Here is a 24,552-nt window from a genome sequence, read left to right as displayed (position 1 = left end):
ATATAAAAGATATTTAAAAACTCACAAATATTTTTGTAAATATATTTTTATACATATTTTATATTTATTATCTAAATAAAATTATCTATTAACTAACCAGGATCGCATATTAATCCTGGCACTAAATCTCTACAGTCAATTAACTGTACTGAATCTTCAGTCTCACGAAGAAGCCTATGAAGTACCGCTTCATTTTCAATAGGATTTAGTGAACACGTGGAATAAACCATCCTCCCCCCAACTGCTAACAATTCTAAGCCACGTTTTGCTATCCTGTACTGAATTCTATAAAATAGTCGAAATATTTTCTATGTTATTATTTACAAAAAAAAAAATAATTTTTCGATAGATTATGATAATTTATACCCATGGAGATTACTGCCATTAGCTGGACTCCATTTACACCATATATCTGGATTTTTTCGCATGGTACCATCACCACTACATGGAACATCCGCAAGTATCCTATCAAATCTGTATAAAAAAAAAGCTATAAGAATGCTCAATACGTAGATAATTGTTTAAATGTTATAAAGTTTGAATTCTTACTTTAATGTATCTTTTGTACCATCTGGTTTTGTAATCATAAAATTTGGCATAATTGACGAATCATGGTTTGTAATAAGAATGTTTGGGCTATTTAGCCTCTTAGCTTGATGAACCAGCATATAACATCGATTGTTGTCAACATCATTAGCTATTACAAAACCCTCTAGAGCAAAATTTAAATATTAATGTTTACATTATTCTCATTTTTTATCGTGCAAATTAGTATTAGTTACCTGGAGGATTTTCCTCATCTGCATGTATCATTTCTATAAGTTGTGCTGTTTTCGATCCTGGCGCTGCACACATATCAAGAACTTTATGCGAAGATTTAACATCTAGGACCAAAGGAGGAACCATACTAACTACTTCCTGCCTGCTGATACTGCCATTGTTAGTTTCAGCAATAAGGAAATTATGCAACCTAAAGTATGCCTCAGATCGTCGGATGTCTTTTCTAGTTAATTGCAGTTGCCAAGCTAATTCCTCTGGATAAAAGGGTAAACTATGTAATATAGTTTTTGCTCGACTATTAACATCTTCTTTATCACCATCCAAATCTGCATTCAAAATCTCTTTGAAAAAATCACTTTTGATTATTTCCAATAAGGCTTTAGCTTCAGCTTTTGAACCAGTAATACGAAAAGCAACTGGCAGATTAGTCCTTATAGTGCTGATAAATGCATCCCATTTATCTTCTGGTACTATTCCTTGCGTCTTGTAATAATTCTCAAAATCTTTGTTTTCCCGAATAATATCTGCATAGCTTCCTGACTGAGAAGTACTATTCCATTCATTTTTCTACAATTATCAATTACATATCAACACGCTTTTCAAATTCACTATCATCATTATATTAAATTAGATAAAATAAATAAAACATGTTTTAAAAAACCACAAATGTATACAAACTCATGTTAAAATGTTATATTAAAACATATAACCTATATACATTTTATTTTCAATATTAATGAATAACTATACCTTCTGCTTCTCACGGCGTTTTTCAGCGAAGTTCTTTTTTGGCCTATGTTTTCGACCTTTACCCATTGCTTCGTTAAAATATATGTTTTTGATCAATTAAACACTAATAATCATTAATAATCGCGCATAATACGATCAACTCACACCGTATACACAGTATACACAGACACGTGCTGTTGCTGACTGCTGATAGTGCTAATGTCACTGATGTGCACAGTGCGCACTCAGTGCACTACGTACACATGCAGGGTCGTCGCTAACATATAAGGCGCCTTTGTCCGAAAATTCACTTTTACATAAAAATGAAAATAAGAGATGCAACTTCCAATGATCTTAATTTTGACAAATGTTATCCAGATGATAATCCTGAACAACATTTTAGTTAGTCAGATACCTTAGGTAATGCTTTCTCTCTAATTTTTGTTGGTAATATATGGTAATATGTATTATGTATAATAAATCTTTATTAAAACAAGTATACATACAATTCTATTAATTCCAATATGTATGTTCAAGACATCGTTGACAAAACATCTCATGTAGGCAATTTATATAATTTAAACATTTATTCAATTAAGAAATAATCTCATAACTATTGATCTACGAGTTGCAACAACAATTACAATAAACTGATCCCGAATTAAGTTATTCATTTTTTTATTTGTAATTAATACTCCTGTTTGCTGTAAAGATATAGAATGAAAATTAAGTTAATCGGAATCAATGTTAAGGAGATCCTAAAGTTTGCATTACCGATTAAATTATATCATTTTTGTATAACAATGATTTTTTTCCTCTTCTTCAAATTCGGAAAATTCTTATCAAAGATTAAAGTATTCGCATTAATATGCATCTGTGATGTGGAATTTATGCTGAGAACGACAAAGTTTCGAAATTGAGATCTTTACCATTTCTTAGTCCAATATGGCGCTACAGAGCTGTCGTGATGTTTGCTTCATATAAAAGCTGTGCAATCTTGCGAAATATAGTTTATAGACTTACACTTACACTACGACTAATCGTCTTTAAGATTCCCTTAACTGTTGTTGGTGCAATCGAACTGCAATATATTGTCTATATTATAGAAATACTTTATGTACAAAATTACAATGCCGATTCCGCATTGTTAAAGGATGAGACCTTGGTAAGAAAGTCCATCGGAATCTGGCGATTCCATCCTATTTCTTAAATGTTCTAACGTATTTGCTAAATGTTTCTGTATTTGATCGGTTTCTTCGCTCGCTTCCAGATTGGGAAGTTCCTCTCTAATTTTAGCAATCACTTGATTTAATATTTGCACCGTTACCTAAAAAAAATTTAATTTCAGAATAACTTAAAATAAAACTATAATAAACTATTTTATGTTTGTAGATATCTTACAGCTGTGTTTCCTTTTTCGTAGAAGTAAATGTAATGATTCAGCAGCTCCACGTACAGTTGTACTTGCACAGAAGTGTCCATGCACTGACTTGCTATCCTAATACCTTTTTTTAAGCAGTCCAACACTTTGCCGCCTTCTTGCATCTATATGAAAATTTTATTATACTTCTCATATAGTGTACTTTATTTCTATGTTTATTTCAATAGATCAAAGTTAGATTTGTATGTACCTCTTTTCCGCCTGTAGCCAAAGATTTTCCAGACCAAAATATATGTGAACAAGTAGCGACTCCTCTACACTGATCAGGCTTTCTCAATAATTTGCTAGCATATAAAGCGCACTGATTGCGTACAGGCTCTGCGTTTTCTTCGCCAAAACAACTCATTTGCTCGAATGTAGCAATGATCAAGGTAATAGCTGCGAGCTGAGCTTTCGAATCACTTATTTCATCTTCATATATCGAAAATGCTTGGCTCATGAATTCATAAGCAACCATTTCGAAATTATCAAAACGAATTTCACCGATCGCTATTGCACCTTGTAGAAATAGTCTTAAGGGTAGTTCGGCTAATTCAGCCTTCATCAATGCTGTGATAGTCGTGTGACAGAACTGAAAAATTTTTTGACACTTTTTTTGCCACATGTCATCCTAAAAAAAAGGGAACATCAATTTATATTGGTATTCAATATTCTTATTTCACTAATGTCCGGTTCTATTAAAGTAAATTTTTAATTTTGGTTTACATTACTGTTTATTTTTTTTTAGTTTTCAGATTAGAATTAAAAAAAAAAAAGAATATAAATTAAACAGATTGAAATTAATCTTTGTTGATAGAAGCAGACATAAAGATCGTTCTACAATGCATCGGAATATTCCTCGACAGCCAATCAGAAACATCAATATTTACTATTGACGCTTCTGATTGGCTGTCACGAAGCATTGCTATTAGAGACGAGATTGCGACGCATTGTAGAATGCTCTTAAGAGCATTAAGAGGTACAAACCTGATCTTTCAGTGCTTTGTATGTAAATGCTAATTGATAACTTTGGAAAACTATGGGAGGTAGAGTGAATTTTATTCTTTTGTTACCGCCAGCACTGAAATGTTTCCTTGCAGCGCTTAGTATCATATATTGCTGATCTGGTGTTTCCGATCTAAAATGATGTATTAATCTTCCGAGCAATCCCTGTTCTTCGGCAAAATCTTCAGGATCTTCTTCTATATTAGGTTGATCTGATTGATCTTGCACCAAGGAAGATACCATGAAGAGCACTGCGTCTACTTGCTCTTGCATTGGAATCAACGTTTCATTCTCCAAAATATTCGTTATTATATATATAGCTAGTGATTTTCTGCCTTCATAATCGAAATAATCCAAAAGAGGCGCATAGTGTTCAAGCTTAAGCACTGTTAATATATTTTTATAATTGTCTACGGGAATTTTCATTAATCTAACTAGTTCTCTTGAAACAGCACTATTGTACTCCAATCTAAAAAAGAAAAATAGAAATTATAAACATACAATAAACGCACGTACGCATATATACATTTATATGATACAAAATACTATTTAACATGCGTAACAAATTACACTCACTTATCGACGTTTTGTTTCTGAAATATTTGAACTGTTGTAAACAAAACTTTATCTACATAATCCACACGATCGGGATAGCATTTATGTGCTAAGTTTATAAGAGCCACTTGGAGGGACACAATATCTTCAGGAGGCATATCTTGTCTTGTCTACAAAAGATTTTTTATATAATAATGTAAATTAGTCTTTTTTAATTATAAAGTATAACATAATGTTTTGCGACTATTCTCAGACTTAAACTAAATAGTAAGGAATTTTCTGATTTTCAAATCATGATATATCAAACAGTGTGCAGTATCTAATAATCATCGAATAGTCATTCTAATAAAATCAACAATGAAATCTATTCCATTTAATTGATACCTGTATGATAGTTGCAATTTGATCACTAAATACGTCAAACAGTTTGACGTCTTGTGGAATTCCTGGCACTTGATTTGGACTTCCCGGTCCTCCTACACCATCGGATCGTTGACTGAAGGCTGCAAGTCGATCAATTAATGATATAATTATATTTTTAACATTTACTCCATTTTGCAATTCTGCACACGACTTCAGAAATGCATTTAACGTTTGTAAATGGAATTCATCAGGAAAGACCTAGATACAAATATGTAAAAGACATTAATTTTTTGAATCATTGTTATTTTTAAAATAAAATATTTACGACACATATAAAGATTTACTTGAATTATACACTCCATAAGATATTCCTGTGCTATTGCATCTCTACAACTAACGACTTGCTCCAAGATTCCCGGTAATACAAGCTGAAAATGGATTTGTAGTAAAAAATATTTCATAGTTAAAAAATAAATAAATTATGGTTAAAAATAAAGAGATGAAAGTGTACCTTTTTGTATTTATCCAATGTTACAGATTCCAATTGACTAAGTCGTACAAGATTTGTTCCAACTAGAATCCGAAGCTCTTCCCTTTCCCTCTCTCTTCTTTCTCTGTCCCTACTATGACCTTGATGTTGCATACGTACCCACAATTTATTCATTTCTGCAAAATTCATCAGAACAAAATCTATGCTGTCACGAACCTGAAAATAAAATTGCAGAAGTAAGCAGTGTACATGAAGAAAATTTTGTTTACAAAATACATACAGTTCCATCTTCATCATCACCCTCGGTGACATCTGGCAAGATATTCCTTGTGCATTGTAACAAATAATTCCTTAAGAATAAACCACGCAGTGGATGTTGCACGCCTCTACACATTTCTACAAGGTCTCTCAGAAGATCTCTTTTCAAACCAGGCGTTGTCTTGATATAAACCAGGCCAACAGTGATAAGTAAATACCTATATTAATTAGAACATCACCTTTTTCAGTAAGAAAACAACAATGCAATCACAAAGCAAATACATACAGTCTGGGTACAATATTGCCAACATATTGTACCAATTCATAGAGATCGGTAACTTTTCTTCCTTTTTGAAATTCATCCAACAAGTAAAGTTCCAAGTGTCGTAATTCATCTGTGATTGCCATATCTAATCATAATTGTTATAAGGAATATTTACAATTAAATGTCAAAATCAACTACTTATATTACAGTTCAAGCTGTATTATTAAATAATTATTAAGGATACATAATTCATAATAGCTTTTTGGACTTAGAAGGGAAGTCCTAAGTTCTCCCAACATGGTAGAGGCATGTTTTAGCGCATCCATTAGTTTGGATTTGTCCAGACAGTGTTTCATCTGAAAAGCTTGGACTTTTACCACTCCAATTGCATCTTCTAGCAATTTCTCCTGTTCCTCCATTCCCGTTATAGCAGGTGTCATTGGCTGCGAGAAAAACAAAGATACCTACCAGGAACACCAGGTAGTACCATGCTAGGTAAGCCATCCAACACAAGCATGCACTACGGATGCAATGAAAATACATTGTCGAAAGGAGACTCAATCTATCCATAAAATTAAGCACTGACAATTAAAAACGACTTTTTAAACATAATGCCACATGATACATATATTTGTTCTGCGACTAATTCTAGTATAGAAATCTGTTTATTAAATCATTAAAACTTGATGATTTCTTAAGAAATAATTATTTTAATCGGGGGACAAACACTGCAAATTATAATTACTATGCAATAAGATTAAAGTATAATATACAAGACACACACATTTCTCTATGACTTGTGTATAAGCGTTGATTGATTCGTACAAAAGTAAAAAAATTAAGCATTTATGTCTATATTATTGAAAATCTTGATGAAATATTCTTTACAAACATATTCCCGACAAATATAACCTATAAAACGCTAGGTTATTATTCGCAAAATGATTAGCACTACGTAATCGAATTTGAAGGAGACTACTCATCCTTGCAAGCGAAATTGCGAAACATGCCTCTCAAAATTCTATGATTCTTACCATTTTATTATGAAAAGAAATATACAATTATTCGTCGAACATACGCCTCCGAGGCCTCTGTTTGACTGGTTTGACAAGACATCAGATATGCCCGACTCCGCTAGAATTCTATGGAAGCCTAAGTGTCTGAACACACACTTATGAATCAGATACATAGAATAATCACTTACGCTGGCTCATTGAATATTTTTTTTATCGTTGCCACTTACTTATTTTATATATTTACATATACACAAAAACTTTTAAATTTAAATGCAAATAAGAACAAAATTTAGATACACACGAAAAATTTAATAAATATCGGATTAAGAATTAAAACGAGAAACAAATGCAAAATGTGATATAAACTATTACTTTATAAACTATTCTGCTTATTAATGTTTTTTAATGCTTTCACAAGTATTATTACCGTATCACAATTATTCTGCTTATTAGGTAATTAAAAAAAAATTGCAAAAATTGCAAAATAGAGAATTTTTCGATTCAGTTTTTCATAAACAGTACGTATGTACAATACATGCCGGTTCTTCCAGCTGGTTTGGATTACCTTGTACAAGAAAATGGAGTAAGAAAGGAAAAAAAGCAGTGTTATAATAAATATATAATCAGATTTTTATTAAGTACGAATATATTTATTGTAACCCAATGTACACAGGGCTACATCTGATTATCCAGCGAGTGTGGATTTGTAGGAGTCTGCTCCTAGTGAATAAATAACCTTTCTGTGAATCAATGCCAACAATAGCGGGGCAGTTGTGTAAAGTGTAAAATATTATTTAACCTTCAGCGATTTCATATATATATCCAACTCATCTTCAGATTCATTTTGATCATTGCACTCATTACATGGAAGAACAGTTTCAGGAGCTTCCGAGTCAAAATACTTTTCTTCTTCATCTTGATTTCTCAAGTCAACGTTATCATAAGCTTCATTGTCATCTACAGTACTGAAAACAAGTAATAAAAACATATATTAATGCAACTGTTATATTTAAATATCTAAAAAAATGTCATATTTATTATTTTTAGTTATCAAAAATTATAAAATAACGAATGGAACAAGTGTTTTCAATTTTACTTATTCCAAAAACTATTCTATGCAAGATAAATATTATAATTCGAAATTAGACCAATGACAATACATCTAATTAAGTAAAAAAAATCATATTTTCAGCCAAAGTAGTACTTAAATATTTGAATATTTCGATGTAAATTTATATACATATCAAATTCTGATGATGAATTTATATACATATCTAATTTATAAAACATAACATTGTAAACTTTATTCTGTGTGTGTATGTGTGTGTGTGTTTTTACTATACTTATAAATTATGAAAATTTATTACAAAAACAATGTTAATGTGATGAACTAATGAAGTTTTTATATTAAAAAATATTTTACAAAAACATCCATAACTTTAATAGACTTTTTATATTATATTTATTGATTAGCACAACATATACCTATAATCAAAATCTGTATCTTTACCATCCAGGAAACTCTGATACATATTTGTAACAAATTCTTGTCTAAGTAACTTTATTTCTTGGCTTGATATTTTATGTATTTTGTTTTGTAATTTCTGGTCCTTATCTCTATTTTTTTTTACTTCATTTAACTCTTCACCCCATTGCTGATAAGTTTGTTTCTCAAGATTTGTCTTGGATGCTGTTTCAACAATGCTGTTTCTGATATTATCATTATCATTATCACCATTATCATCATCTTCATCTGAATCATTTTCCTCTCGTACTTCGTCCTCTTCCTTTTGTTGAGATTTTAAACGATCTTCTAATTTATTTCTTTCTATGGTTTCCATAAGTATATCCACATAATTTACACTCTTTGTGTCAATACTGTCTCTAGCCTTTTTCTCCTCATCTGTCAAGTACTGTCCTACTAAGTGTTCATACAACAGTGGATTTCTCTTCATCATTTCCCATTCGCTAAAGTAGTCTCCCTTTTCTATTAATGTCTTCAAAGCTTCGTATCTTCTGTTTTTGATGTCGATATGACGTGTAGAGTTATTGAAATACCTCTGTAACCTGTTCACATGATAGATTGTCTCATAATCCTGACTTTTGTTGAAATATTCCAAGTGTTCCACCTTCATATATTGTCCAAATTTAGATAAAAATAAGCAGTGACTCTTCTCCAACAACTTCTTAGCTATAGCAAGCTTCTCCTCAAACGTTAACTCAGGTTCTCCTTTTTGCTGGCTCTTAAAAGTTGCTTTGCTGTTACCCACATGATCCAGAAGCTCCTTCTTGAGGGCATTTTTTTCCAGGTCTAATATAGAACAGTCCATGCTTTGTTCATTGTTACTATTCTTATTCTCATCTAGCAGAGGATCTCCTTTAGCCCCTAAAGTCATGTTTTTCTGTAGAGTGCTTGGTTCTTCAATTTTGTTCATCAGAAATTCGAATCAAGTGTGGAAAATTGAACTAATTGCGACACTGACGAATCGGTGCTTTGTAATTATATTGTTGCAGCAATTAGTAGTGATAGATATAAGACTAACCTAGAGTACACACGAAAAATACATCTCTATTCGTCTCTCGCATTTGCATCTTGCGGAATTACGTTTTGTTGCGTATTATTGTTGTTATCGGTGATAAACGAGATAAATACGTGATTTTCAGTATGTGCGATTAAGTTTTAAAATTCCTTAGAACATTCGTCATCCATAGTCTGCGCTCTGCGTCATTATCAAGGGAAACATAACCTGCGAGTGATCGCCATAGTGAGAACGCAGCGACAAAATGTAATACAAGCGGGAAGGAAACAATAAATACGGGCTTATTGATGTTGCGTGTTTCAATATTTATAGAAATTCCTTGACCGACAGGTATACGTGTATACGTTTTCTAAACCTGTTACGCTAATTTATTGTTTACTCATGTTGCATTAAGTCAACCTTTATCTGTTCCTATAATTGATTATCAATCAAGTCAATAGTATCTTTTCAGTGTTTCGCATATAAGGAGTTTAATATACTATAAATTAATATATATTAATTAATTAATGAAATATTATGTTATTCAATGGAATGAAGAGCATAAAAAATTCTTTAAGCAAAATAACATATATTTTATTCCTATATACTTTTTGCTCTATTTAATACATTTTCAATATATCTTTTGATATATTTTAACGAAATGTTCCTTTGTATTTTAACAAATATGTCTATAGCGATAGCGATACAGTAGTATTACATGGTATAATAGTATCAAATGTTTATATATACATTTTGATATAATTCACATTACACTTAACAATACTTGTTTGTCTATTAAAGATAAAGTTTTCTTTATTATATATGTTGATTATAATTATAATTATAATATTACAGTATGGCAGATAACTGGTTGAATGATGTAGAGAGATGGAAATGGAATTGGACTGAGTTATGTGGACATCGTGGAGATATTAATCCAGTGAATCCTGAAACGGATGACTTGAGTATATGTTTCCAACAGTTTTGTCTTCAGGTAAAGTATAATAGAATTTAATTTCGTATTACATGTGAAAAGCAACAAATTAATGCTATTTACTTATGAAATTTATTTCTTAATTTCCAGATACCAGTGTTAGCTTTCTTAGCTATAATTTCTGCATACTACAGTGGGAAAAGAAGTACATCTTCATCTCAACAATATCATATTTGTCATGTTATAAACCTAAGGATCTTAATTACAATATGTCTTGTGATATTGCCTATTATAAGAGCATACATTATTCTAACTGATACTACCATACCTTTGGGGCATATCCAAGTGCAAGACTATAGCACGCCAGTTCCAAAAGAATTGAACATTTCCATTCACAAGAACATAAATTCATCATTAGAGAATGAAACAGATATCGTAAGCAAGATACGTGATGGATTAAATCATACTCTTAGATTTGTTGAATCAATTTTTTCATCAGAAATTGGTGTTAAGGATGCTACTACACCCCCCACTATATTATATACCAATAACTATGAGTTGAATATTACGGATAAATTTACTTCTGCTAAACCAATAGATTATTTTGTAGCAGGAACTGAAGGTTTGGCATGGGTTGTGCATCTTTGTTTTATTTTAAGCTTGAAACGTGGACGAAATCTTAACCCACGTGGACCAGTATTAATACGAGCGTTAATATGTCTTTTGATTGTTGTTTCTGTCCTATTATTACGAAGCCACATCAATAATAAGCCTAAAGACGATGTATTGCCAAATTTATCATTGGGATTCAGTATCACCACAGTTATTCTTTTAATATTATATGTTATAACATTGATACCTGGTCCTACTAGGCTGGAACGGATGAGAGCATCATTGCAGCGAAATGTCACAGTAAGTTATTATATAATTATCTAGTGTTTACATCAATTTGCATTTCTGATTATCCAGAAATGCTCAAGTTGCAAAACTTATTTAATTGCTTATGATATCTAAAATTGTTGAATTAGTAAACATGCCGAGATATCACAGATCAGTGAATGTGTTTGTAGATAGGAGAACGCACTCCACTACTGAGTAGTCCCACTTCTTCATACGTACAATTTCCAGAGGAACACGATCCGAGTTATCTTGGCATAGCTATGGAAGATGCAACTGTTATTTCTAAACTTCTATTTCATTGGGTAACACCGTTAATGGAAAAAGGCGTGAAGAGGCTAATAAATAATTCTGATGATTTGTTTGATTTACCCGATCAGATCGGTACCATTACAATCAGTCATAAAATTGATCAATGCTTACATAACATGGTAACAGGAAGGCATAATATTTCGCAGTTTATTTATGATATAATTCTTGAAATATTTTCATCATATATGAAAATTATTTTTTAAATTAATTTCATTTTATAATAATCTTGATAATCGTGAAATGTTACAGTCAAAAATGATCAATAACAGAATTGAAAATAACTTAGAAGTACCACTTCATTCGAATGTAAAAATACTTACAAAGAAAGTGACACTGTTCTACCTGCTGCATAAATGTTTTGGCTGGGAATTTTATGCAGTTGGAATACTGAAGTTTATTGCAGATTGCAGCTCTTTTATGGGACCAATATTATTAAATAAATTAATAGGTTTCATTGAAGATAAGAATGAACCAATCTCGCATGGATATCTATATGCGATCCTTATAATATTGAGTACTATAATTGGTACAAAATTAAATTTTTTTGAAATTTCTTAAATATTTACCATGTGAATTACAATAATAATGTTTTAGGTGCCTTTTGTAATACTCACTTTACATTTTGGGTGTCTGTTGTGGGCTTAAAGTTTCGTTCTACAATTATCACTTTAGTCTATCGAAAAACATTGCATTCTTCTAATATCGATTTAAATCACAATTTTAATTTTGGCGAAATTATTAATTTTATGAGCACCGATAGCGACAGATTGGTCAATAGCTGTCCTAGTTTTCATACATTTTGGAGTATACCATTACAGGTAATTATACGATGGTAATCTGAATTCGTTTTCTTTTTTTTTTTTTTAGTACATTAAGAAAGAATATATTGTTTTATATTGCGAGTGAATTTTTTTTTATTGCCGTCTTTTAAAAAGAAACTAAAAATATGTTTTTTTATTTTCAGTTATTCGTGACACTGTATCTTCTGCATAAGCAAATCGGAGTTTCGTTTTTAGCCGGTGTTGCGTTTTCAATACTACTTATACCAATTAATAAAATAATAGCAAATAAAATTGGTAAAATTAGTACTAAACTTATGGAATTTAAAGATCAAAGAGTGAGGTTGATGGGAGAAATTCTACGCGGGATAACTACAATTAAAGTTAATGTATGGGAGGATCACTTCTTACGAAATATTTTCAGTTAGTACGCTTTTACATAAATAATTTCTTGCTTTTTTGACGTCTGCATTTAAACATTTCTTTTTTTATGTAGAGATAAGAGAAAATGAAGTGAAATATTTACGAGGTAGAAAATATTTGGATGCACTTTGTGTTTATTTTTGGGCAACTACACCTGTCATTATCGCAATATTAACGTTTACAACGTATGTATTGCTCGGAAATCAGTTAGATGCTAAAACGGTTTTTACCAGTATGGCATTATTGAACATGTTAATAGGACCTTTAAATGCGTTTCCATGGGTTCTAAATGGTCTTACAGAGGCATGGGTATCTCTTAAGAGAATTCAAAGAATGCTGGACGTATGTATATTAAGACTATAATATAGCATAAAATAATGTATTATTACATTTGGAGATACTTAGTTTCTACTTTATTATTTCAGCTCCCAGATATGGACGCGTCATTGTATTATACAGATATTACTCCTGACGTTGATTTATTACTGCAAAATGTAACATTTACTGTGAATCGTTCAAGAAATAATGATATTGATACTAATACAAATCTAAAGATTGCGACTCCATCTTCAAGCACCGATATTAAAAAAAGCGTTACATTCGAAGACGATGATGTTTTCACTTTATATAATATTAATTTATCTATACAAAAGGTAAGAATAAATTTTATTCGAACTTTTCAAAATATACATATATGTATATATATTTTACATTTACATATTTTGTATAGGGACAATTGATTGGTATTATGGGCAAGATTGGAAGTGGAAAAACTTTACTCTTAGATGGTATTTTGGCTGAAATTACAAAAACTAGTGGGATAATAGCGGTTAATGACGATCACAAAGGTTTTGGATATGTAAAACAAAATCCTTGGCTACAACGTGGTACAATCCGAGATAATATACTGTTTGGAAAACCATATGATCATAACAAATACAAGTAAGTATCGATTGTCGCTTAAAATTAATTCCAATGATAAATTTATATATATCATGTACATTACAATTTGATATTTTATTTCAACAGGAACATTTTAAATGCCTGCGCGCTTACATCCGATTTGAATTTACTGCCTAACAAAGACTTTACAGCTGTTGGTGAAGCCGGAAACACTTTAAGTGGCGGTCAAAAAACAAGAATTTCTCTGGCTCGTGCTATATATGCGGATAAAGATATTTATTTGTTAGACGATATATTAGCGACACTGGATGTCAGAATTGCCAGACATGTTTTTCAGCATGTAATTCTGGGTTTGTTACGAAATAAAACCAGAATATTGTGCACGCATCAGACTCAATACTTGGTTCATGCAGATTTAGTTATCGAAATGTCGAAAGGAAAAATTATTAATCAAGGAAAACCGAGTGACATATTACCTGATTTGGAAGACTATCTTTTGTTGTCAGATTCCATCGAATCCGACATGGACATAATTTCTATAAAGGCACAACCAAATGAATTTAATCTATTGGAAAAAGACGAGATAGATCCATTACTTGACAAGGAAGCGATTGAAAAAGGGACAGTACATTTCTCGGTGTATACATGTTACGTCAAAGCCATAGGACGATACTTGGCGATTTCGATATTTTTATCTATGATTCTGATGCAAAGCTCGAAAAACATTACGGATTTATGGCTGTCATACTGGGTGACGCACGCTAATGCCACAGCAATTAATTCAACGGATACGTCCAGACTTGGAAAATTACAACTTTATTACGATAATTACGGTTTTCACGATACAAAATATTACTTAACAGTTTATAGCTTGCTAGCTACATTAAATTCTATTTTTACTTTAATTAGAGCTTTCATCTTTGCGTATGGTGGAATACATGCAGCTGTAACGATGCATAAGCAACTTTTAAAGATAATTATGCGGGTAAATATGTGAACTAGAGATATAAGAATAATTATTACTTTAACTAAGAATTTATTATAAAAATATTGTTTCAGGCAAGAACAATATTTTTCGATATTCAACCGGTTGGAAGGATCATAAATAGATTTTCTTCCGATACATATACAACCGATGACACTTTACCTTTTATTACTAACATCTTGTTGGCACATCTATTTGGTTTGGTTGCTACTATTATAGTTACAGCTTATGGACTACCATGGATTTTCCTGATATTAGCACCTCTTATACCCATCTATCATTGGATACAAAATCATTACAGGTAATATTGTAAATTTGTTCAAAATATAATAATATAAAAAAATAAAATATAATAATTGGTATTTATTAAAATTTTATTTCCAAATTATTTTCCAGGTTAACGTCGAGAGAAGTAAAACGATTATCCAGTATCACATTGTCTCCCTTGTACGCCCATTTCAATGAAACTTTGAACGGCTTGACGAGTATTAGAGCCTTTCGTACTGTACCTCGCTTCAAACAAGAAAACGAATTACTACTAGAAGCTAGTCAGAAAACGCAATTTGCCTCTATAGCTGCCGGTCAGTGGCTTGCACTGAGATTACAATTGATCGGTGTTGCTCTTTTGGCCGGAGTCAGCGTCATGGCAGTTTTACAACATCAATATAATATAGCTGATCCTGGTTTGATCGGTTTAGCGATTACGTATGCGTTATCTGTAACTGGATTGTTATCTGGGGTAGTAAACTCTTTTACTGAAACAGAAAGAGAAATGATTGCGGTGGAACGAATCAAACAGTATTTAGATAACGTGCCGACTGAGAATACAATGGGTACTAATCCACCTTACGCATGGCCTAGTCAGGGTGTTGTAGAGTTTCGAGAAGTTGTTTTAAAATATAGGTAATAGCTTTGAACTTTCGGTTCAGAGTAATATATGTTTATGATATTTGGAAAACATTATTTATTATATATTTGCAGAGATCATTTGGTGCCATCTTTGAAGGAAGTAACATTTGTTACGCGACCAGCAGAGAAAATAGGCGTTGTTGGTCGAACTGGTGCTGGAAAGAGTTCATTGTTAGCTTCGTTATTCAGACTAACAGAAATCAATTCTGGAAGTATATTAATTGATAACGTGAATATTCAAACGTTATCATTGAAAGCGTTAAGGTAATACTTCAAACTTACAAAGAATTACCGCTGTTAATAATTATTTAAAATATTATTCTAGATCCCGTTTAGCTATTATACCTCAAAACCCATTTCTTTTCTCGGGTACCATACGAGAGAACGTGGATCCGTTGGATCAGTACACCGACATGCATATATACAAAACTCTCGAAAAGTGTAAAGTGCATTCTTTAGTTCATCGATTAGGTGGATTGGGCGCAATCTTGGATGAAGGTGGCAATAATCTCAGTGCTGGTCAGAGACAGTTATTTTGCTTAGTCAGGGCTGTGTTACATAACGCTAAGGTATTTCTTATTCATAATATCGTTCAAAAAAAATTAACATTTGCATATTAACAACAATCTTGATCGTCTGTAGATTGTCTGCATTGACGAAGCCACCGCGAATGTAGATCAGGAGACGGACAAATTTATTCAATCGACGATAAAATCTTCCTTCCAAAGTGCTACGGTTATTACCATTGCTCATAGAATAAGAACGATTATGCATTGTGATAGGTATTGTAATTTTCATATTTAAGTATTTGCTATTATTTAATAATTTGCAGATACAGAAAATCATTTTTTAAATTTAATTATCGCTAGCTTTTGTCTAAAAACTTATTTCTCTTTTCCATTCAGGGTTTTAGTGATGGGGGATGGTGAAGTTCTGGAATTCGATGAGCCAAATTTATTGATTCAGAATACCGACTCCTACTTTTATCAACTGGCTAATCAAGAGTTTTCAGATCAAGAATGATTAAGCGTATGAGGCAATTTGATTGTGTATAATGAGTGCATCTAGTATTATACATGGGATTATATAATATGTGTATTGTGCGCACGATAGATTATTCCCAGAGAGAAGAATTATTTTTGTATGAATATGGCAGGATTACATTTTTTTTAAAGAATAATCTAAGAGAATAATGTCTTCGAAAGTGAATATTTTTATTTATGACATACATATTTAATGTTATGATATATATATATTAATATTATGATTTTAAACATTATATATATATAATTATACATAAATCTGAGATTTAATTATCATTTATATGAAAATAATAAGATTACTCATCATCAATATTTTATATACAAATAAATATCCAGAGTAAATAAAAAATCGAACGTTTTGATTAATCTCCTATAGCTTATACTATTTATAGGTTGAGAGGATAATCTTCACCGATTTGATTAAACTTTTTATTTCAAAATATCGATTTTTCAGGGGTATATCTATGTAGCTGCTACATCATTGTGTGCGTGCGCGCGTGCGTGCGTGTGTGAAAATATGTATTTGAATTACCTACACTGCTTTGCATATTACTGCGAGTTCTGCTCCGAGAGCAAGTTTATCTGAGGAACGTGCTGCCGGTGCGATTTATATCGTAATTAGAAATTCTCGCTGTTAAAGGCAAACGTTTTACAATAGTGTTTCGCGGAGTTAATTAAAGCTTCGTAGTGCGCGCACGTGTGTACGTCTTGCGAGTTACGTTTGTGTCTATGTATGTATGTGCATGTGTGTATGTCTCTATTTGCGTGAGCTCGAGAAGCGGAATGTATCCCGACGATATCCGGCATTCAACCATTCGACGTTTCGGCTTTCATCGTTACAAGGCAGCGAAAACTAATGAGCTATAGCGCCGGCTAATTTGCTCCCCGTTTTTTAATTGCCTGACATTTAGCAGGATTATACACTCTGCTATGTCGATGAAAACGAGGCGTTTCACGCATTCACGTGCCGGCTGAATTACGAGAATGCGGGAAAAGTATGAGCTGTTTTGGTCGGGAAACAAGCGTGATTCATAGCGCTAATGACGTCGTTTATTTTACACGATCAGTCGGTCTTCCGCTTTCTGCGATGCAAGGAACTCGTCGAATAAAGCAAACTCTGCTTGCTGCCGTGGTTGAGAACTATTCCCAATAGATATACTATAGTATGATTTCCTCGAAAGAATGAACGAACTCTGGAAGTTCGATATTGGGAAAATCATGTTTTCAGAGTTTCAACTTTTATATATAATAAAATTAAAAGGAATTATGTGAGGTAGTATTTGGAAAATATATACGATATAATTTTACGTTGCATATTTAACAGCTATTTAAAATTGATTTTAGTTGGTCATTTTAGTTTGTTAATATTGGAGATACGACATTCCAATAATTGTTCTATTGTCTACAATTTACATACATATAATACAAGTTGTATATGTAGATAGGTAAGTACAGAGTGGATACTAAAAACTCTAAAAGATTTTCAGGGATGATTCCTGACACAAATTTAAGACGAAAACTTCGTATTATCACTACGTATTCAAAACTTGGTTAGTCGAAGTTGAAAAAAAATTCGTTTTTCCCAAAAATTTCGAAAACCACTTATCTTGATCAAGCTTTTTAAAGTTTCAACTTTGACATCCCGCATCGTGAAACAAAGTTATTTCGAATATGAAATTTGTGTGTGTGTGTGTGTGTGTGTGTGTGTGTGTGTGTATAAAAACGCTAATTTTTTTAAATTAGATAACATTCAGGCTCAAAATTTTTCAAATTAAAATAAAAATGGCTAAGAACTACGAATCAAGCGAGATGTTTATTGCTAAATATAAAATTAAAAACTTTGTATATGTATAATCATTAAAACACAATTAAACGGTTTAACTTCTATCGGATCTTTTCATTGCAAATACAATTATTTTTAAAAAAAGTCAGTATAATTTAAAACTATTATGAGAAAAATGTTAAAATGCACTCTTACAATTGTCGCTCGTAAATTCTTGTAGGTGTGGTTAGTAGCCACATAGCTATTGTGTTGTAGCCGTTTAGAAAACGTCAACGCTTTTTTATATTTTTTTATTCTTTCTACTCGCGTATTTATTTTAATTAAAATGAAAACAGTCGTGGAAAAACATTTCGATTATCGCTGCATTTTATAAGCCATCCGTTGCGAAATTATCGGTGCATAATATAATTCTATGATAAGCTTCGCTTTTCAATCAAAATTGTCTGTACTTTGCGATGAAAGCTCATGTGTCTCAATGGCACTTTGCGACTGATGACAATTAAAAAGGAAAAAAAAAAAAGATAATACGGCATGACAGAACCATTAGATTTTCTTCTTCTTTGAACTGTATGTATATTACATGAAAGTATTCACGGCAGAAATACTTTTACAACAGGACATTCTATAGTTCATGGTGAAAAGTATCAGTAATTCACATAGTAAAATTGAATTTCTCCCTATCCTTATCGTTTTTTTTAATTTCTCATGTTTCTAATATATAATACATATTTCATTATTAAATTCCCCTTTTCGTATTAAGCGTAATTTAATCATAAAATTATCAATTCATATATATATATCTGTATTGTCTAAAAAAATTTAGATTCTTTGCATAACGAAGTGTCACGACGTATTTTAATTGTTTGCTGAGAATTATACGCAAAGAGAATAGCGTAATTATTTAGCAAGCTTTGTGGGCAAGATATAATATTTGAGCGAACGTGTGCCCTCAAAAGGCTAGTTCATTAGATTACATCATAGCTTCGTGAAATATTTGAAATCTCATCTTGGACGCGACCGTGGTTTGTTGTATCACGAACGTGATATGCAGGTCTTTCGCTCTTACATGCCTCTCGGCAGATACTTGAGGCCCTGAAGTGTAGCCACTATACTAGGGGGGACTGACTGGCTGACTACTCCAAAAGTGCACCTATATTGAGGGTTCAACGAACATGCAGCCCTAGAAATCTGCTAGAACACAAAAAGCGAGAGCGAGAGAGAGCGAGAGAGAGAGAGAGGGGGGGGGAGGGGGATGTTCGTTTCTTTGATAGCTATCAGGCGTTATTATTCGATTCGAGTGCAATTTCATAGTAAAATGATCGCAGATATTAAATCATAGGCAAGCGCAAATCGATAGGGTGATACCGCAGTATGCAGTAACATAATTACCATTTATTACCGCAATTTATCGTGACACGGACATTGTTGCAACGAACCGCTGCTCAATTAAAACTGAGGAACGCGACCATGTGTAAATTTATGCACGGGATCGCGCCAAAATATTTATTTTCAGAGAATGATGAAATACGCGAAGTTACTTGTAATGATCGTTACATTTTAATCTCTACTTTGTTATTATTATAAGAATTTGATAATAGCAAAATTTTTTATAACGGTCGATAATATAATATTGATGTCAGAGTTGGAAAAGTCAAACTTTACGTGTAACGGATTGAAAAAGTCACTCATTACTAAAAAGAAAGTAACTTTTTATTTATGATTAGTTACTTTTATTTCTTAACGGAAAAAGTAATTTGTTGATGCATTACAAATTACTTTTTTCAGCAATTAAATAATGCATAATGGTGACAATATAAATTACTTTTCAAAGTAAAAAGTAATTTACCTATCTTACCCAACTACTTTAGCGCAACCTCAGCATTTAATTAGTTATATTATAGTCATAAAAAATTACAAAATCTTTATCAAATTGTTATTATAAGATGTAATAGTAAAAATAAAGGTAGTAATTCTTACCCCGTAATTCTTTTCCCATTATTTTATTTTATGATCAGATTTAAGTGTTATTTAATAACTCTGTTTATTGAGATTTACTTAAAATGTCCAACTATATTTTGTATTATATTCTTTAAAATTATATATTTTGTATTTTTTAATTTTCTATAATATTAATACTATAGATTATGTAATTCACGTTTTATTTATAAATCTGACAAATAAATCTTAATCATTTATAAAGTAAACATAATTGTCGATCTGCCTTTGATTTATGTTAGAAAACACATATCCTCACTATATATATATATATACTTAATAATTTATTCATTTTCGGGTTATTACGTCGTAACTCAGGACTCACTTTAGTTAAGATTGAAACGCGATTGTACGCGATAATAGAGGATAATCCTGCATAAAAAAGGAATAAATGATATCGTGGTGACACACGGGCGTCAAGCAAAAGGATGATTACACGACCATATATCTAAATTAGGAACGAGCGTCCATAACTCATTACGCTCACAATTCTCTTTCGTCAGACGGTCGCACGCTGTTCGCATAAATCACAATTTGCCCTACTGATGGTCGCAGGTGGATAGGAATGGTGGGATGCAGATCTAAAAAGCTATGATTGCGTGCGACGCGGCACATGGCTGAAACGTGCGACGCGTGTAATCGATCTCGAAGCGATCTTTTAGTGCCGGTAATTACACACAATAGCAATGTTTTTTTTCCTTTTTGTCTTAATCAATCCAATAATTCTTCTTGACACTTGCGGTCTAAAGTTAAGCGGGTTAAATATAATCCAATCAATTACTTTCCATCATTGATGAAGATTATTTATTGCTATATTTTTAAATTCATGTATTTCATATTTTTAAAAATGTATTATATTAAAAATGTATGTGTTACATCTTAAAGCATTATCAAAAATATAAAAATGTCATAGATTGTTCTATAATCTATTACGTTTGTTACGAATATCTGTGTAAAATTTCAGCACTATTCTCTTATTGATTAAAAAATTATTTAATTCTTCTGTTTGCCTTAATTCTTACGTAAAATTGCAATTTATAGTCCTTATTTGCAAATTTAATGAGAAAGTAACATTACGAATTAAATCAAATTTTTTACATGTACTAATAAAACTTCATAAAAATTTTGTGTAAAAGGCAAAAGTTCATTTAAATTCCTTACTTCGTTACGTGGGCGCGCGTTAAAAAGTTATTTATCTAAAACTGTTAAACTGCTGCAAAATATGGCCATTGCGCAGTCATTATAAGTTATTTGTTGTTTTGTTTTTTGCAATTTCATGATATAATGTATATCATGATTGGTTTTAGGGCAGATTTGCGACCAAAACTTTTTGGCTAAAATCGGCTTTTTTTTTACTGATACTTTGAGCTGATATTGTTGTACAGCCAAAAATCTCCTTAATTTAAATAGTATAATATATTACAAGAAATAGATAAAATTCTCGTATGAAATTTTTTTATCAAATTTAAAAATTTTTCTTAGTTTCTTTTCAAAACTATGTGTTTTGAACAAACACTTCAATTATCCCATTAAAGTACTATTAATTTCTTAAGATGTGCTACTGCGTCAACAGACTATTTTACACTCACTGCGATAGAATAATATTCCGCAGTATTTTTTAAAAATAAAGGAAGAAACAACAACAGAGATAGAGAAGGAGATATCTCTTAAGGCATGGATGTGACACCTTTCATATTTCCATTATAAGACAAGACACGCTGGATGACAGATATAACGCGCTGCCAGCTGCTTTTACCATGATTAGTACACGATGGAAAGTTGCGTGCGCACGCGTAGGCACGCATATACACGCGAGCAACCACGAACGTCGGGGGTACATCGACATATCCGAGCGTTATGTGCATGGACTTTGCATTCGCGTTGCAACATTAAATTACGCAATACACGAGATACCGACATCTGGCGCGTTCATTTTTTCTCTCGCAATTCTCGCAAAATGCCAATTGTGTGTCCTGACGTTAGTTTCGCCTTCTTCTTGTCGCCACGATTTTTTCATTCGTCGGATATTAAAATATAAAACGTACAACTGAGTGATTAAAGCACGACACCGAAGTATAAAGGCTTAATAATCGGACATCCAGATTGCTGTTGTATAAATCCGCAGATCTTGCTTTTATTCCAAAATCATGATTTAAGAAGCTAGAAATCACATTTTATAGATTGTTAAATTTATAAATCATTTACTTTTCGGAAACCTGTGCTTTTCGAACCATGCAAAAGCAATAATTAAAACATCCAAATACATTTTTTAAATATCTCTTTTTTTTGTTAATACAATAATCTTATTTTATCTTATAAGCAGCTATAAGTACTTTATAAATAATATAAATATTCGAGATGCCAATGTAAAATAATAACCTAAAGCAATAATAAAAACATAAAAAGTATAATAAGAAGCTGTTTATTTATTTTCTATTGCTAATTAAGTTTGATTGGCAACGGATTTTTATGACCTTTTTATTGTATATATTCATTGTTATAAACATTGTGCCTTTTCAAAAAACAAGATTTCAAAAGACAGAATTTCATATCTACCACTCAGTCTGAAGATTAAGGATACGCGTGTTACGAACAACTCCAAGTAAAGTTTCGCGTAGAGAGCTCTCTCCGCGTATGGATCTACGTCGCTCGTATAATGTGAGTCATATTATACGATTTGTCGCAGCGAGATACGTAAGTGACGACCCTTCTACTTGTACTTGTATCCCGTACGCTCATTATTCCGTCTTGCGTTAAGCAGAGCGTGTTTAACGCTCATTGGTCGATGCGCTGAAGGAAATCAGCTTTTCCCTCTCCTCGTCTTTTTTTCAATTGCGGATCGTGAAGGCGTCCATTCATTACGTGCCTTATTATAATTGACGAGTCGAGCTGCGAGCTAAGATAGCTGTCTCATTTCGGATCTCGTCTAGGGATGATATCAAGTTTTTGCACATATCCGCGAATCAAATCTCAACTCAATTCAATATCTGAATATTGTTTCATTATGGTCGAGTAAATCGTTTAAAGATTAAAAATATTATAGGTATTTGTGATAGGAGATTAAAGATATACATAACTTTCAATAGAAAAAGATGTCGAATATAAATTTTACTTTATCTCGTTGAGATTCGATATCGTAGTAAGCGAATTTATTTCTTGTCTTACGAAAGCTTAGTCGAGACACAGAAAGATTTGATCGCATTTCCACGTCCCGCGTGATCCACGGCGCACTAGGCGAATTTTGCATTCTCGCATACGACGCGCGTTTACCAAAGGGAAGCGTTTAATTGCGTTTAATATTTCTGCTCGGTGGGCGGAACCGATGATTATCCCATAATATTACGGGAAATATTCAGTTTCGATTACATCGGACCGCAAACGTTACAATGCTAGAAATAATTAAACGCATAATACTTGCGAACGTATAATGTACATCGCGCATAATGTACATCTCACCGATACTTTTGTAGACATTAATCCGTGCGCGATTTCAACGAAGCTATGAAGTTTTAATCAGATTATTAATAGGCGTTACACGATTATCGGACGTTTTTCAATTAATTCCAGGCGGTCAGCATGTGCAACTGTGTGAACAATTCATTGTGTTTGCCGCCAATGAGATTTTTAAATTATACCTCAATGTATACTGAAGCAGATTTTTGCTTTATATTGTTAAACAGGGAAATACACACGTACGTATCAATAATTAATAAAATAATGAATAAAAATCAATCGTTAATATTTCTGTATAACTTCCATTTCTTTTAGTTCATTAAACTACGTGAGACGAGTCGCTGCTATACGTTTTGATTAAGCTTGGCTTCAGTTCGGCGTATAAGTAATCTAAGAACTTGAGCAGAATGGATATACCAGACGGCGCATTCATGCGAAAGCGCATGTTCGATCGAATTCGATCCCCTAATTCATTAGCATAGAATTTCAAGCGAGACACTGCGCTTTGTCCGATGGGCATTATAATAATTTAGCGCCGCACTGTGTTGCCAGGAATACGACTGGGTTCGCCCGGTCTGCACAATTGGCTTTCACCTGATACGAAATAGACGCAACTCGTACTCCACAGGAGTCCATTCGTATACTATGCCAAATGCGGTGCGGATAGTAATTGGCTTACTCTATCGTGGATCCATAGTGAAAAGCAGTTATCTTTGCGTTTAGTTTTATATATATA

General features: G+C 32.2%; 3 protein-coding genes across 5 annotated transcripts in view; 1 reads left to right on the top strand and 2 right to left on the bottom strand.

Annotated features, from left to right (window-relative positions):
* The window catches only part of LOC108753801 (tRNA (cytosine(34)-C(5))-methyltransferase), a 3,279-nt gene extending 1,683 nt beyond the window's left edge, over positions 1–1,596 (bottom strand). Inside the window, exons 1-5 of the mRNA XM_018495708.1 lie at positions 1,531–1,596; positions 783–1,347; positions 550–712; positions 367–474; positions 98–285 (exon numbers count right to left, since the gene is read on the bottom strand). Coding sequence (XP_018351210.1) covers positions 98–285; positions 367–474; positions 550–712; positions 783–1,347; positions 1,531–1,596 — 1,090 coding nt within the window. The remainder of the gene's footprint in view (positions 1–97; positions 286–366; positions 475–549; positions 713–782; positions 1,348–1,530) is intronic.
* A 613-nt stretch (positions 1,597–2,209) lies between these two features.
* On the bottom strand, positions 2,210–9,330 carry LOC108753823 (vacuolar protein sorting-associated protein 35). 3 transcript variants are annotated; one of them, XM_018495744.1, is made up of 13 exons: positions 8,367–9,330; positions 7,681–7,846; positions 6,110–6,308; positions 5,887–6,010; positions 5,623–5,818; positions 5,364–5,558; positions 5,197–5,280; positions 4,874–5,110; positions 4,511–4,659; positions 3,917–4,403; positions 3,141–3,560; positions 2,911–3,054; positions 2,210–2,836 (listed from the first exon to the last, which is right to left on the bottom strand). In XM_018495744.1, the coding sequence occupies exons 1-13, from the start codon at positions 9,314–9,316 to the stop codon at positions 2,657–2,659; spliced, it is 3,531 nt and encodes a 1,176-aa protein (XP_018351246.1). In that variant the 5' UTR covers positions 9,317–9,330; the 3' UTR covers positions 2,210–2,656. The 3 variants fall into 3 exon arrangements, with proteins under 3 accessions (XP_018351246.1, XP_018351244.1, XP_018351245.1); XM_018495742.1 differs by lacking the exons at positions 7,681–7,846; positions 8,367–9,330 and adding an exon at positions 6,900–7,025 and having other exon boundaries at positions 6,110–6,329; XM_018495743.1 differs by lacking the exons at positions 7,681–7,846; positions 8,367–9,330 and adding an exon at positions 6,900–7,025.
* A 361-nt stretch (positions 9,331–9,691) lies between these two features.
* Positions 9,692–16,741, top strand: LOC108753822 (multidrug resistance-associated protein 7). The gene is made up of 17 exons (XM_018495741.1): positions 9,692–9,751; positions 10,256–10,394; positions 10,485–11,246; positions 11,405–11,662; positions 11,793–12,069; positions 12,138–12,361; positions 12,508–12,745; positions 12,819–13,087; positions 13,171–13,398; positions 13,476–13,687; positions 13,775–14,633; positions 14,708–14,934; positions 15,030–15,536; positions 15,615–15,806; positions 15,868–16,111; positions 16,185–16,324; positions 16,448–16,741. Exons 2-17 carry the CDS (start codon positions 10,257–10,259, stop codon positions 16,563–16,565), a joined length of 4,893 nt encoding a protein of 1,630 aa, XP_018351243.1. The 5' UTR covers positions 9,692–9,751; position 10,256; the 3' UTR covers positions 16,566–16,741.
* Positions 16,742–24,552: the final 7,811 nt, after the last annotated feature.

This window comes from Trachymyrmex septentrionalis, unplaced genomic scaffold (genome assembly GCF_001594115.1).
Source record: "Trachymyrmex septentrionalis isolate Tsep2-gDNA-1 unplaced genomic scaffold, Tsep1.0 scaffold72, whole genome shotgun sequence".
In the NCBI taxonomy this organism is placed as follows: Eukaryota; Metazoa; Arthropoda; class Insecta; order Hymenoptera; family Formicidae; genus Trachymyrmex; species Trachymyrmex septentrionalis.
The sequence above is the reverse complement of the archived record's forward strand: the minus strand, read 5'-3'. Positions and strand labels throughout refer to the sequence as shown.